Source organism: Lampetra planeri, chromosome 60 (assembly GCF_965212315.1).
Source record: "Lampetra planeri chromosome 60, kcLamPlan1.2.h2, whole genome shotgun sequence".
NCBI lineage: Eukaryota > Metazoa > Chordata > Hyperoartia > Petromyzontiformes > Petromyzontidae > Lampetra > Lampetra planeri.
The window spans coordinates 5556554-5572096 of record NC_136166.1 but is presented as its reverse complement, the minus strand read 5'-3'; the positions used below and the strand labels follow the sequence as shown (position 1 = coordinate 5572096).

The 15543-nt window shown below is 54.6% G+C and overlaps 1 protein-coding gene across 1 annotated transcript in view; it reads right to left on the bottom strand.

Annotated features, from left to right (window-relative positions):
* Positions 1 to 15543, bottom strand: part of LOC144736342 (uncharacterized) — a 130105-nt gene that overhangs the window by 43706 nt on the left and 70856 nt on the right. Inside the window, exons 6-7 of the mRNA XM_078619011.1 lie at positions 13071 to 13155; positions 3940 to 4062 (exon numbers count right to left, since the gene is read on the bottom strand). Of these exons, the coding sequence (XP_078475137.1) occupies positions 3940 to 4062; positions 13071 to 13155 (208 nt within the window). The remainder of the gene's footprint in view (positions 1 to 3939; positions 4063 to 13070; positions 13156 to 15543) is intronic.

Below are 15543 nucleotides of genomic sequence, written 5' to 3'. Positions count from 1 at the left end.
TTTTCACACCTGATGACGATTGCTTGTGTTGCAATCGAAACATCGTGAGAATTTTATTGTATTAGTTTTATTATTTTATTACTTACCTCCTACGTGACTTTATCGACAGAACCAAGAATATAACGTTCATGTTCACTCTCCGGCTGTGAGCTTAGCATGCGGCGGAGCACTTTTGAAATCGCGCGGAAAGGATTTCAAGTATCTTACGATCGCATTACCGCATCATCAAGTTACATTAATTCAGGCTTAGGTGCCGGTGAACGCATGCTCGCGATAAGCGTGAAACGGCATATTTGGTGTGCACGGAATATCTAGAGCAGTGGCGGTAATTCCCGAAACTCGGCAAATTACATGGGGCAATTGTCATAGTCGCAGTAATTGTAAAAAGTTAAGATCAATTTGAGGTTGGTTAATTATAATTGCGCCGTGAACACGGTTACCGTCACACGGCCAATCTAGCCACCGTGCTCATCATCGCCACCATCACCGTTGTCGTCACTGTCTTTGTCGTCGTCATCGTCGTCGTCATCGTCGTTATCATTGCCATCGTCGTCATCGTCGTCACCATTGTCGTCACTGTCATCGTCATCATCGTTCTTATCGTCGTTGTCATCGTCGTTATCATCATCGTCGTTGTCGTCATCATCATTGTTGTCATCATCATCACCATCGTCATCGTCATCATCGTCATCATCGTCGTCGTCGTTATCATCGTTGTCGTCATTATCATCATCGTCGTCATCATCATCGTCGTAATAAATATCGTCATCATTATTGTCGTCATCGTCATCATCGTTGTTGTCGTCATCATCATCGTTGTCGTCATTATCATCATCATCATCATCGTCATCATCATCGTCATCATCATCGTCATCATCATCGTAATAATTATCATCGTCATCGTCGTCATCGTCATCATCGTCGTCATCGTCGTCATCGTCATCATCGTCGTCATCTTGGTCATCATCGTCGTCATCGTCATCATCATCATCATCGTCGTCATCATCGTCGTCATCGTCATCATCATCATCATCATCGTCGTCATCGTCGTCATCATCATCGTCGTCATCATCGTCGTCATCGTCATCATCATCATCATCGTCGTCATCATCGTAGTCATCGTCGTCCTGGTCATCATCGTTGTCATCGTCATCCTGGTCATCGTCGTCATCGTCATCATCGTCGTCATCGTCGTCATCATCATCATCGTCATCGTCATCATCGTCGTCATCGTCGTCATCATCATCATCGTCGTCATCATCGTCATCGTCATCATCGTCGTCATCGTCATCATCGTCGTCGTCGTCATCCTGGTCATCATCGTCGTCATCGTCATCATCATCATCGTCGTCATCGTCATCACCATCATCGTTGTCATCATCGTCGTCATCATCATCATCATCGTCGTCATCATCGTCACCATCGTCGTTATCGTCGTCACCACAACATTGTATTGCTGCTGGTGGGACAAGGACATGAAAGCCGCTGTGGCGTTACGGAGCGTTACTCTCGACGCGATCTTCAGAGATTCGTCAATACTTTATTAACTCGCACAGCGCTGCCCTTCAGAGATATACAACATCGATTTTGTGTGATAATTGTTTTCAACAAAATAAATGTATCCCCCCCCCCAGTTGCCGGCATCGATTCCGCGTGTCCGATATCAAATGCATATTAATTGTAATTGGAATTTTCAAGATTGATCATTTAATTTTCTTCCACCCATCCCTCCTGTTATTTATCTATCTCCTGACGTGGATATATATTTTTTGTGAGGTCCGTTCCTTTTTTTTCCTCTTCTTCCCCGTACAATTTACAATAAAGATTTGCCGGCTGGTTTCCTGCCTGACGGGCGAGTGACGGGGGGGGGGGGGGGGGGGGGGGTGGCAGCTTCATCCGGTGCCGAGGAACCATGCGTGCGGAGGCCATGCGCGCTTCCCAGAAGGTGCAGGGAGGGAGGGGGGGTGCAGGGAGGCGGGGGGTGCTGCAGGGAGGGAGGGGGGGTGCAGGGAGGCGGGGGGTGCTGCAGGGAGGGAGGGGGGGTGCAGGGAGGGGGAGGTGCAAGGTGGCGTGGGGAGGTGCAGGGAGGGAGGGGGAGGTGCAGGGAGGGAGGGGAAGGTGCAGGGAGGGAGGGGGAGGTGCAGGGAGGGAGGGGGGGTGCAGGGAGGCAGGGCATGTGCAGGGAGGGAGGGGGAGGTGCAGGGAGGGAGGGGGGGTGCAGGGAGGGAGGGGAAGGTGCAGGGAGGCAGGGGGGGGGGGTGCAGGGAGGGAGGGGGAGGTGCAGGGAGGGACGGGGGGGGAGGTGCAGGGAGGGAGGGGGGTGCAGGGAGGCAGGGCAGGTGCAGGAAGGGAGAGGTGCAGGGAGGCAGGGCAGGTGCAGGGAGGCAGGGCAGGTGCAGGAAGGGAGGGGGAGGTGCAGGGAGGGAGGGGGGTGCAGGGAGGGAGGGGGAGGTGCAGGGAGGGAGGGGGGTGCAGGAAGGGAGGGGGAACTGCAGGGAGGGAGGGGGGGGTGCAGGGAAGGGGGGGTGCAGGGAGGGGGGGGAGGTGCAGGGAGGGAGGGGGTGCAGGAAGGGAGGCAGGGGGAGATGCAGGGAGGGAGGGGGAGGTGCAGGGAGGCAGGGAACATGACCTGGCAGCCCTTTGATTGGTGAAAACCCACCACCAGCACCGCCATGGATCAAGACTCACGTCGCACTTGGGCTACGCCCATTTTAAACCTCTATAGACAGTTTGCCTTTAGAGGCTAACCCCCCTTTTCCTGATGATGACCGCTCGTGTTGCGATCGTGGATTTTTGGTGATTTCCTTTGAAACCTATCTACGTGACTTTACCGAAACACCCAAAGAATATGACCTGGCCCCTCCCGGAGATCAGAAATAAATGATCTGCACAAACTCATCGGATTCCCTCGTCAAACGAGCGCCTTGCCATGGTGGCGCAGTAAACATCGCCACCGGGGGAGACAAAGGCGGCCGGGCTTGGCGTTGTTCACCCTTTCCGTCGTGCGCCATTCCGGCTTCGTGGGCGCTGCTCGCTAACAGCCACTTGCCCCTGCTGCCTGTCCAGGCTACACGGGTGATCTTTGTCGTTGTGTGGCCGTAGTGCTCGCTAGGCCTCGGCAAGGTAAGGAAAAAGTGTAAAAAGCAACGAGCCTACCTTTACCCTTACCACAATACAATCACTCTACCCTACCTTTTACCCTTTAGCAGGTAAGGTAAAAGGTAAAAAGCAACGAGCCTACCTTTTACCCTACCCTTTACCCTTACCCCTTGGCATGTCGACACCTTTACCTTTATCCTTTACCCGGTAAAAAGGGTAAATTACCTTACTTTGCTGAGGCCTAGTGCTCGCGGCGGTAGTGCTGGTTGTGGTTGTATGTTTGTAGACGCGTGTATGTTCAACTTATTTGACACGCACGCAGTCAACCCGTGACGAATCCGTGAGAGGCTACACGGGGGTGAGCTCTGTCTTTGTGTGGTGGTCGTGGTGGTAGTGGTGGTAGTGGTGGTAGTGGTGGTAGTGGTCGTGGTGGTAGTGGTCGTGGTGGCAGTGGTGGTAGTGGCAGTGGTGGTTGTGGCGGTTGTGGTGGTAGTGGATGTGGTGGTAGTGGTTGGTGGTGGTTCTGGTGGTAGTGGTGGTTGTGGTGGTAGTGGTGGTAGTGGTGGTAGTGGTGGCAGTGGTGGTTGTGGTGGCCGTACATGTGCACCGTTTGTTGAACTTCTTTGTCACCCTACGTGGCCAACCATTGCGAACCCATCAGCGGATACACGTGTCGACCTCCATCTTTGTGACGTTGCTGTGGGGGCGGTGGCGTGTGCAAAGTGGGCGGGGCTTGGGGGAGGGCGGGTAAGTGGCGTGTGCAAAGTGGGCGGGGCTTGGGGGGGGGCGGGTAAGTGTCGTGTGCAAAGTGGGCGGGGCGAGGGGGCGGGCGGGGCTGACCTTCGAGCATTATGCGACGGAGCTTGGCGTCGAGATCGTCGCCCTCGAGCGGGTAGACGTCGATGGACGTGGAGCCGTCGGCGTTGGTGACGATCCTGCGGATGGTCAGCCTCCTGAAGCCGCCTGCAGCCCGCGGCGGTGACACACACGCTCGTGAGGGGTCACAGCAGCACAGACGATGACCTCTCCCGATGGAGGGACCGCGCTACGTGTGTGTGTGTGTGTACGTGCGGCGGTAGGGAGCGGTGGTGTAGCGGTTAGCGCTACGCTGCGCTACGAACCCGGCGACCCGAGTTCGATTCCGCTCACGGCCAACACCAGTGACGATTATATGAAACGGTCCTGGGCCTCCCCTAGGTCGACTCAGCCTGAAATGCGTACCTGGTGCGATGTGTGAAAATTGAAACTAGGGAGACAAAGGCGGCCGGGCGTGGCGTTGGCCACCCACCCCCTCGTGTGCCGTGCCGGCCTTCAAAGGTGCTCGCTAACAGCACTTGCCCCAACAGTCTGTTAAGGCTACACGGGGTCTCTTTGTCTTTTGTGCGGCGGTAGTGCGGCGGTTAGCGTTTTTTTGTTTTCGTTTTTCCTTTGCGCAGTCATTGCTGTGATAAATAAACCTGCGCGTAAAAAAATAATATTCGATGTTTTAGAGATTTAAATGGGGCGGAGGGGCGGAGGGGCGGGGGGGGTCACGGGACATCTGGACCACCGTGTGCGTGCGTGCGTCGCATCCTGCGTGGGGAGCGGTGGCGCTGCGGTCAGCGCCACGCTGCGCTACGAACCCGGCGACCCGAGTTCGATTCCCCGCTCGCGGCCAACACCGGTGACGATTGTCCGAACTCGATCCTGGGCCTCCCCTAAGTCGACTCAGCCTCAAATGAGTACCCGGTGCGGTGTGTGGCAATCATCGGCAGCATTTCCCCCTTATCAGCGCGCAGAGGAAATGCTGTTGTCCTCCGTAGGCTTCATCATTAGCGTTTGGCAGCCGGAGTGTGTTCGCGTTGATCTTCTTTCGCATCGTGCGTAGCCAACCGTGATAATCGGAGGTGCGGGGGAGGACAACAAGTCTATGGGTCTCTGTGTGAGTCTGTGAGTCTCTGTGGGAGTCTATGGGTTTCTGTGTGAGTCTGTGGGTGCCTGTGTGAGTCTGTGAGTCTCTGTGGGAGTCTATGGGTCTCTGAGTGAGTCTACGGGTCTCTGTGTGGGTCTGTGGGTTTCTGTGTGAGTCTGTGGGTCTCTGTGTGAGTCTGTGGGTCTCTGCGTGAGTCTATGGGTCTCTGCGTGAGTCTATGGGTCTCTGCGTGAGTCTGTGGGTCTCTGAGTGAGTCTACGGGTCTCTGTGTGGGTCTGTGGGTTTCTGCATGAGTCTACGGGTCTCTGAGTGAGTCTATGGGTCTATGTGTGAGTTTACAGGTCTCTGCATGAGTCTGTGGGTCTCTGTGTGAGTCTGTGGGTCTCTGTGTGAGTCTGTGGGTCTCTGCGTGAGTCTATGGGTCTCTGTGTGAGTCTGAGGGTCTCTGTGTGAGTCTGTGGGTCTGTGGGTCTCTGCGTGAGTCTATGGGTCTCTGTGTGAGTCTATGGGTCTCTGTGTGAGTCTGTGGGTCTCTGTGTGAGTCTATGGGTCTCTGCGTGAGTCTGTGGGTCTCTGTGTGAGTCTACGGGTCTCTGCGTGAGTCTATGGGGTTCTGTGTGAGTCTATGGGTCTCTGCGTGAGTCTATGTGTCTCTGTGTGAATCTATGGGTTTCTGTGTGAGCCTCGGGGTCTCTGTGTGAATCTATGGGTGTATGTGTGAGTTTACAGGTCTCTGCATGAGTCTATGGGTCTCTGTGTGAGTCTGAGGGTCTCTGTGTGAGTCTGTGGGTCTCTGTGTGGGTCTGTGGGTCTCTGTGTGGGTCTGTGGGTCTCTGCGTGAGTCTGTGGATCTCTGTGTGAGTCTGTGGGTCTCTGTGTGAGTCTATGTGTCTCTGCGTGAGTCTGTGGGTCTCTGTGTGGGTCTGTGGGTCTCTGTGTGGGTCTATGTGTCTCTGCGTGAGTCTATGTGTCTCTGCGTGAGTCTGTGGGTCTCTGTGTGTGGGTCTCTGCGTGGGTCTGTGGGTCTCTGTGTGAGTCTACGGGTCTCTGCGTGAGCACATCGGTGAAGAACGCCCATTGGGGCCATCGCCTGAAACGTCGCCTATCGTTGTTAATTTAAGGCAAGTGAATCACCGTCACAGAGCAGGACTGCAGGACACGGGACGCGGGACGGGGGAGCAAGGTGATGATAGACGGGGTGAGGTCAGACGGGGTGAGGGTGAGCGCAGTGCGAGCGAAACGGCAAAGGACCCCCCCGTGTTGCATCCCCCGCATCCATTGCCCCCTCGCCCCCTCCCTCCCTACGTCCCTCCCTCCCTCGCCCCCTCCCTCCCCCCCTCCCTCCCCCCTCCCTCTCCCTCCCTCGCCCCCTCCCTCCCCCCCTCCCTCTCCCTCCCTCGCCCCCTCCCTCGCCCTCTCCCTCGCCCCCTCCCTCTCTCCCTCGCCTCCTCCCTCGCCCCCTCCCTCGCTCGCCCCCTCCCTCGCACCCTTCCTCCCTCCCCTCCTCCCTCTCTCCCCCTCCCTCCCTCGCCCCCTCCCTCCCTCGCCCCTCCCTCGCCCTCTCCCTCCCTCGCCCTCTCCATCCCTCTCCCCCTCCCTTCCTCGCCCTCTCCCTCGCCCCCTCCCTCCCTCGCCCCCTCCCTTTCTCGCCCTCCCTCCCTCCCTCGCCCCTCCCTCGCCCTCTCCCTCCCTCGCCCTCTCCCTCGCCCCCTCCCTCTCTCGCCCTCCCTCCCTCCCTCGCCCCTCCCTCGCCCTCCCTCCCTCTCCCCCTCCCTTCCTCGCCCTCTCCCTCGCCCCCTCCCTCTCTCGCCCTCCCTCCCTCGCCCCTCCCTCGCCCCCTCCCCTCCCTCCCTCCGCGAACGGCAGTAAGACACACAGCCGTGCAATGTCACGTCACGTGCGTTATGAAGACGCCGCGCATTTGTACTCTTAGCACGCGTGCGGAGACAAGAGCACTTCATTTAGACAGAGAGCTATTGAAAATCGGCCACAACGCCACTGCCTTTATTCAAAGGATATATGTATATATTTTTTTAACTATGTTTTATGTTTTCTTTTACGGGTAAGGCCCCACTGAGCTACTATATAGCTCTTTTTTTTTCTTCCAGAAGCGACCTGGCCATCTCCAATGATCGCTCAACGAATCGGCTTATCACCACAATGTGGACATTTAGAGCAGCCAAACGACGTCGATTCTCAATGCGCAGGGGCAAAAAACAAAACGGAGGAAAAATCCACACGAACAAAAGGGGAGAGAGAGACACGCAAACTCCAAATATACAGCAGCAGGCATCGTCAGACTCGGGATCGAACCCACGACCTCCTGTATACCAGGCGAGGTAATTAACATCTCAACACCAATTTAACCATGGGCATGCGGGGCGGGGGGAGGTCGCGCTCAATAAGGGTATCACCGGCTCCCGTGGCAAGCGGTGAGGACACGGAGAGGCAGCGATCACCCGGCATGCCAGTGCCAGTTTATCAAAGCGGCGCGGGGAGCGTTTATCAAGCCGCTGTCTCTCCCGCTCCGACCCCCCCCGATCGCCTGGGCAAGGTCGCGCAGAGGATGAGAGAGGAGCGAAAGGGAGCGAGACAGACGGACGGACGGACGGGCGGATGCGCGGACAGAGAAAGCAAGACGCGGAGAGGCAGAGAGAAGCTTTTCGAGCGTGTGCATTGTTGTTGTTGTTGCTGTTGTTGTGTGAGACCGGGGAGAGACGTCAGGAGGCAGGGATGAGTCTCGTCGTGTGCAGGAGTGAGTGACCGGGGGGGAGGGGGAGGGCATTGATCTACTGCCAGGTGCGCCTTTTGGCGTCATCTGGTCCAACTCATGTGAGACTAGGCTCTAAGGAAAGCTGTCTCGGGTGTGGACCAATCAACTTCAAGGACAGTGCATACATTATCAGAGTTATGTTCTTTTGTTTGTATTATGACTGCAGGTATTGCGGTCTATGCAAACATGACTCCTCGTAAAAAGGTGTCAGTTTTGTTGCCAGATAGAAGGGTAAAACACCAATTATCCTACTGCCAGTCGTCGACTGCCCTGCGATATTCCCAAAAAATGCAGCAATTTTGCGGTGCACATTTCAAGAATTTGGGTAAAATTTGAGAACCCAATTTCTTTCAGGCGCGCGCAGCCGACGGAAAGGAGCGTTTGCGTCAAGACACGCGTGACCTCTTGCGACGGCGTTCGCGTGAACCGCTCTCGGCTAGATGTTGCGCTTACGGGAGATCGTGGTTGGCTCTCTAGGTCAGCGCCGTCGAGCGTTAGACGGTCAGTGTCGTGTCCAGGCTCGGCTGAGCTACCGCGGGGAGTGCGCGGACGAAAAAGCGTGGAAGTTGTGTTGAACTCAGGAAGAGTCTGTCTCCGAATGGTTGACACTGCACCCAAGCAAAAACACTATCCGGGCTCAAAGCCCGCATAGCTCTCGAGGTGCCACGAGATTGCGCGCATTCATCGGCGGTTCGCTTGCAGGCAGAGAGAATGCTTGACGAATGAACACCAAGGGACCTACATTTGGCGGTCGGGTGTAGCAAGCGCAAACCAAATCCACTAACACGCACATACGGCGCTTGGCAAATTGAAATTTCTACCGCTTCGCATTGCGTCACTGACATTGCCCCGTCATCGTAAAGCGCGCGCTTTTAAGAGGCCGACACGGTGAGCGGCGTGTTTGCGCTCGGTGGTAGGAAGGGATGGGGGGGGACAGCGAGGCATTGTGCTGTCGATACCGGACAGACACGGAGAAGGCATCCGGAGGGACGTGGGGCGAGACAGGGCAATAAAGTGCACTCGGCTCCAGATAAGAGGACATTTCAGAGACGGGGAATGAACCCTGGTAATGAACCGCCAAATGCAGGTGTCCCTGATCGCACGCATTCGCTAAAATCCACCACTCGCTCATCATGTTATTTTGGTGATTTTCGAAAAAAAGTTTTGGTTTGGCCATGTTTGTTTGTTGTAGTACAGAGTTAGACTGATGGCCTTAATCTAAGTTGGCTTGTGGTTGTTGTTGTTGTTTGACTTGCATCCCATTGCACACAGCGTTGGCGTACGGTGCATTTTCTGCAATATGTTGCTGTCTTTTCTTGGATTTTCTGTTTGAACATAGTCACTTTAAGATGTTTTCCTGTTCATGTTTTTGTTTTCTGTTTGTTGCGGTTGCACCCGATTCAAGAGCCGAATGGCTCACAGGGCTCTACCTAATTAATGAACTTGAACTTGATGTGTAGTGACGTATATTAAGTCACTATGGCGTTGCGCCTGCTACTCAGAGACGAGTGCAGCTGTGCGTCTTAGAGCCTCTCTCCGTCACCAGAGTACGCATGGCACACGTGACAGTCGAGGTGAACCCAAGAGGGGCACGTGACCTGCATAGGATAAGGGCGGGGGGTGGGGCAGAAGGGGACTAAAGGGATTGGTGATGTAAAGTCCCAGAACCTTCTGGGAAGATCTCGAAGAGGGCGTGGCCGAGGGCGGAGCGAGGCCGCGCTCGGGAGGATAAAGGGGCGGTCCCGGGAGCGTTCTTGGCTGTCTTCTGGAATCAAGCCGCCGTGCTAAGCTCTTCGGGTTTCGGCCGTCACATTCGACATCGTGGGTCAGGCAGTGGTTCACTTACCAAATCAAGATTGACCTGACCTTGTTGAGGTCTAGCTCCGTGGCAGTTACCGCCTCGTTAATCATCCCGAGTGTTTACGTGGTTTACGTAGCTACCCTGTTGGGGCGTGTAATAAACGTGTTGCCTCCAAAGCGCAAGTGTCTGCCTCCGTGAAACCCACTACATGTGTGCAACTTCTTTCGCACCGCACGTAGCCGGCCGTGCCGCTGATCGGAGGAGCGGGAGGACAACAAGCTGAACACAAAAAGCGTTTCTAAAAAGAAAACGAGTTTTTCAATCGAGATGATTTTAAAGTGCATAGGTCCAGTGGCTTCCTAACGTCGGAAGGAAGGGAACGTTCCAGACGTCCGCGGAAGCGCATCTTTGTTTGACGGCTGAGCCGAAAGCCTCCACTGCTGCTGCTGCTGCTGCTTAGGATGACGACCGGAGTTCGCGTGACGACGGTGGTTTACGCTCCTCGATGAGATCGGCGGTATTGACCTCCCGATTAGTGCGCTTGGCTACGTACGGTGCGGAAGAAGTTCAACACGCAGGCATATGTACAAGATCGGCAGGGCACTGCGGCGGTTAGGGTTGGGTAGCCGCAAGGTCACGCCACTACTTGTCAGTAGCAGAGTTGTCAGTTCAGAAAACCCAAGCAAAGCTTTCCCTGCATTGTGATTGGCCATTCACCCTCCACATTTTAGAATTCCCACGGGTCAAGCGATGTTTTATTCCGGGGGGGGGGAGGTGGGGGGAAGAGGGGGGGGGGTGTTAGGAAAAGCTGCTCAGAGGCACGCGAAACGACGCGGCGAGTTCCGATGCGAAACGTATCCCCGGGCTCGCTGCCCAATCAAGGCCTCGGCTTAGATTTCATCGCTTGCAAAATGCCTCCCCCCCTCCCCCGTCCCCCTGCATCGGCACGTGTGAGTAGCTGCCGGCGGGTTCTCGGCGCAAACGGGTTCCGGGTTCGCCGAGCAAGGCGGCGGTCGGACAGCCGAACGAACGTGGCGCACGCACGCACGCACCGTCGCATACTCGGGTGCGTATGTCACGCTAAAGACGTGAATTGCCACGGATGTGCAAGCCGAACCGACGGCAACGTCGTGTCGTGGTCTCTGACACAGCCGCTAAGAGAGCGCGGCGGTATTAGAAAATAAAAATACCCTCGCCGACTGTTACAACCGCACGCACGTGACGCTCGCCGTCACCGTCACGCACACCGTGTGCGTGCATCGAACACCGTTAGGCGACACGGATGTGCAAGCCGCACCGGTGATAACGCCGTGCCGTGGTTTCCAGCAGAGCAGAGGTCGCAACCGGGTACCCGATATCCGTACCCTACCCGATACCCGGCCGGGTACGGGTAGCCGTTTGCGACCCTGGTGCGGCCGGGTACGGGTACGGGTAGGCCGTGAGTCACTGGTGAGTCACCGTTTGTCACTCATTTCCCAACGTCTTGTCTCTTCTCACAATTCAAGTTCCTAGAATCAACCCACCCGGGCCTGCAACATGGCTTCATCCCAGAGGTCGCAATCGGGTACCCGATACCCGTACCTTACCTGTACCCGGGTACGGCCGGGTACGGGTACCAGTTTGCTACCTCTGTAGCAGAGCCGCTGTGATAGTGTGGGGGTAAAAATCCTCGCTGACCGATACAGCGCATCGTACGTGACTTTTCAAGGCACGTTCACGCGTGCCGCGCTGGGAAAAAAAACCTCATCGAGCACTTCAATTACTTCAATGCGTTCCATTGGTTTTTTTTTGCTGTTGTATTTTAATGACTGCAACAGCCAAACGACTCGAGTTAGCATGGCCGGATTTTTCCTCGCGGTGCCGTGCGCACGTGCGGTGTGTGCGTGTGTGTGCGGCGTGTGGCGCGCGTGTGTGCGCGTGTACGTTGCGACGGTTGTATTTCACATTGAATGAGCGCCCTCGTTTTCTTGAGACAGTTCCGTTTCGATTCGGCGGCGAGAGGGGGGGCTCGGGCAGCTGCGTGGTCTGTCGTGCAAGGCGTCCGACGATTGCCGCACGGATGGGTTCAACTTGGGCAAGGGGGTCGCCATCGTTTCAAAGAAGAGGGGCCCACCCATTGTTTTTTTTGCCTTCGACCAAAGAAAATATTTCGAGAGCCGCGTCGCAGTTTGACCGTACGCAGACAAAGAGACACAAGGGGGGGGCAGCCAAAGAGACACAAGGGGGGGGCAGCCAAAGAGTCACAAGGGGGGGGGCAGCCAAAGAGAAACAAGGGGGGGGGGCAAAGATCCACAAGGGGGGGGCAGCCAAAGAGACACAAGGGGGGGCAGCCAAAGATCCACAAGGGGGGGCAACCAAAGAGACACAAGGGGGGGCAGCCAAAGAGACACAGGGGGGGGCAGCCAAAGAGACACAAGGGGGGGCAGCCAAAGAGACACAGGGGGGGGGGGCAGCCAAAGAGTCACAAGGGGGGGCAGCCAAAGAGACACAAGGGGGGGGGGGCAGCCAAAGAGACACAAGGGGGGGGCAGCCAAAGAGTCACAAGGGGGTGGGCAGCCAAAGAGACACAGGGGGGGGCAGCCAAAGAGTCACAAGGGGGGGCAGCCAAAGAGACACAAGGGGGGGGGCAGCCAAAGAGACACAGGGGGGGGGCAGCCAAAGAGTCACAAGGGGGGGGGGGCAGCCAAAGAGACACAGGGGGGGGCAGCCAAAGAGTCACAAGGGGGGGCAGCCAAAGAGACACAGGGGGGGGCAGCCAAAGAGACACAAGGGGGGGCAGCCAAAGAGACACAGGGGGGGGCAGCCAAAGAGTCACAAGGGGGGGCAGCCAAAGAGACACAAGGGGGGGGGGCAGCCAAAGAGACACAGGGGGGGGCAGCCAAAGAGACACAAGGGGGGGGCAGCCAAAGAGACACAAGGGGGGGGCAGCCAAAGAGTCACAAGGGGGGGGGCAGCCAAAGAGACACAAGGGGGGGGCAGCCAAAGAATCACAAGGGGGGGGCAGCCAAAGAGACACAAGGGGGGGGCAGCCAAAGAGTCACAAGGGGGGGGGGCAGCCAAAGAGAAACAAGGGGGGGGCAAAAGATCCACAAGGGTGGGGCAGCCAAAGAGACACAAGGGGGGGCAGCCAAAGATCCACAAGGGGGGGGGCAACCAAAGAGACACAAGGGGGGGGCAGCCAAAGAGACACAGGGGGGGGCAGCCAAAGAGTCACAAGGGGGGGCAGCCAAAGAGACACAAGGGGGGGGCAGCCAAAGAGACACAAGGGGGGGGGCAGCCAAAGAGACACAAGGGGGGGGCAGCCAAAGAGACACAAGGGGGGGGCAGCCAAAGAGACACAAGGGGGGGGGGGGCAGCCAAAGAGACACACGCGGCTCCAGAGCTGCAGGTAGCCGCCCCCCTGTGCAAGGGGATCACGACAAGAGAGGGGGGGATGGAGGGAGGGGAGGGAGGGGTCTGTAATGGGGCAGCAGCGTCCAACTCACCCCGTATTATCTGGTCGATGATGGCCTCGGTGATGTCACCCTCGGTCTCGATCACAGCGGATCCGTCTTCCTTGGCCTCCAGCTTCTTTGCTCATCGACAGACACGGAGAGACGGGCGGCGATCGGCGGTGCCGAGATGTTAATTACCTCGCCTGGTATGCGGGAGGTCGTGGGTTCCATCCCGACCCCTACACATGTATATTTGGAGTTTGCGTGTCTCTCTCTCGCCGTGCTCGGATGCATTTGTATCCAGGGCCTCTGGCTTTTCCTCCGGCAAGGCCCATTGAGCCACGTAGCCCGTTTTCAGCAGCGCCTCGGCCACAAACGATAGCTCAGCGAAGTGGCGTATCGTCATCGCGTGGAGAGGTACGGCGGCCAACTCCTCCGAACGCGCGACGTCGATTGTAAATGTGTGGGGGGGAAACCGGAGGAGCCGGAGAAAAATCCACGCGGCCACGGGAACAGGCAAGCAAGGTCCAAATATACAGCAGGCATCGGGGGTCGGGATCAACCCCGTGACCTCCTGCAAAAAAAAACTTGGCAGGACCCTCCTGAAAAAGAGCCTTGAGACTCTCTCCCGGGGGAAACGAGCGAATTAATCAATCACAGTAACGCAAAACAAACGAGTTGGCAAAACATTCAAAGCGGGATGTTTCTATAAAGATGCTCATTTGTTATTATTACGAGTTGGCGAATCTGCTGTTGTTAAATTTTTTTTAAAATATGTATCTGTAAAAAAATAATAATCAACACAAAAGTAGCTGCAACGGTCCCCCCCCCCCATCCGTATCATGAACAATGCAATTCATATTCCTAATGAGCCCGTGGTATTCCACGCCGGTCGCATATTACTGATACTAATAAAGGAGATGGAACATTGGAATGGCTTCACTATCATTGCTTAGAATTGTTACATTTTTAATGGAGATTGATGGAGAGGAGAATGGCACGCGCTCCGAGCGCAGGACATTCATATCGGTGGCCGGTGTGTGTTTACGGTAACAAATGTTAAAGTCGCTCTCTCACGAACACACACACACACACACTGTACAGTTTTCTTGGTTCTTTCGGTAAAATCACGTAGAATGGAAATAATAAAACGATAAAAATAAAACATATTAAAATAATATTATAATATAATAATATAATAAAATAATATTATTTCCATTCTACGTGACTTTACCGAAAGAACCAAGAAGATGAATCCCTGCAGTCACGAAAGCTTTAGATCGAAATTTTATTATGTTTCATTTTAATTATTTTATTATTTCCCTTCTACATGACTTTACCGAAAGAACTAAGAAGATGAATCCATGCAGTCACGAAAGCTTTAAATCGACACTGTAAAGTGTTAAGTTTGCCTAGTCAGTGACGCAATAAATGCAAAGAGTAATGGGTTAGTTTAACACGTAGGCTTCCGCAACCAATATTGTTCATGATAAAGGTTTTTTGGGTTATATTGCGTAAGTATAAATGTGTCGTGACCCCTCCACCACCCGACGCAGCCAGCAAGGTTCGTCGCGTAAACAAAACGAGCCAATTAGTTACTAAAATACGCAACATTTACAATGTACAATTGTAGGATTTACTATCCAACACACCGGTGGGCTGAAGCAGTACACTAATTGGCGCGTTCAGTTTACGTGACAAACCTTATTGGCTGTATTCTATGGGTCTTTTGGTAAAGCCACGTAGATAAAAAAATACAATAAAAATATCACGACGTTTCGATCACATAACAAGCAATCGTCACTTGTGTTGCGATCGAAACGTCGTGATATTTTTTATTAGTTTTCTATATAGGTGGCTTTACCGAAAGACCCATAGAATATGAATTCCTGCAGTCACGAAAGCTTTAAGTCAAGACTTATTGGCTGTGTCGAGTGGTGGAGGGTTACGGCACATTTATACTTACGCAATATAACACATAACAACTTTATTATGAGCTAGATTTGAAGCTTTCGTGACTGCAAGGAATCATCTTCTTAGGTTTTTTTCGGTAAAGTCACGTAGAAAGTAAAATAAAATAAAAATAGAATAAAAACAAAAATCACCACGTTTCGGAGGCAACACAAGTCGTGATTTTTGTTTTTATTTTATTTTACTTTCTATGTGACTTTACCGAAAAAACCTAAGAAGTTTATTATGAGCAATGGGTTAACATCAACACAGGGAGTATACTTACGATACACTATCCCTATCTTCTCAAAGGAGTACATCATAATAAGAATAAATCTGATTGCGACCTCTGGGATGAAGCCACGTTGCAGGCGCGGGTGGGTTGATTCTAGGAACTTGAATTGTGAGAAGAGACAAGACGTTGGGAAATGAGTGACAAACGGTGACTCACCAGTGACTCACGGCCTACCCGTACCCGTACCCGGCCGCACCAGGGTCGCAAACGGCTACCCGTACCAGGCCGGGTACGGGTAGCCGGGTATCGGGTAGGGTACGGGTATCGGGTACCCGATTG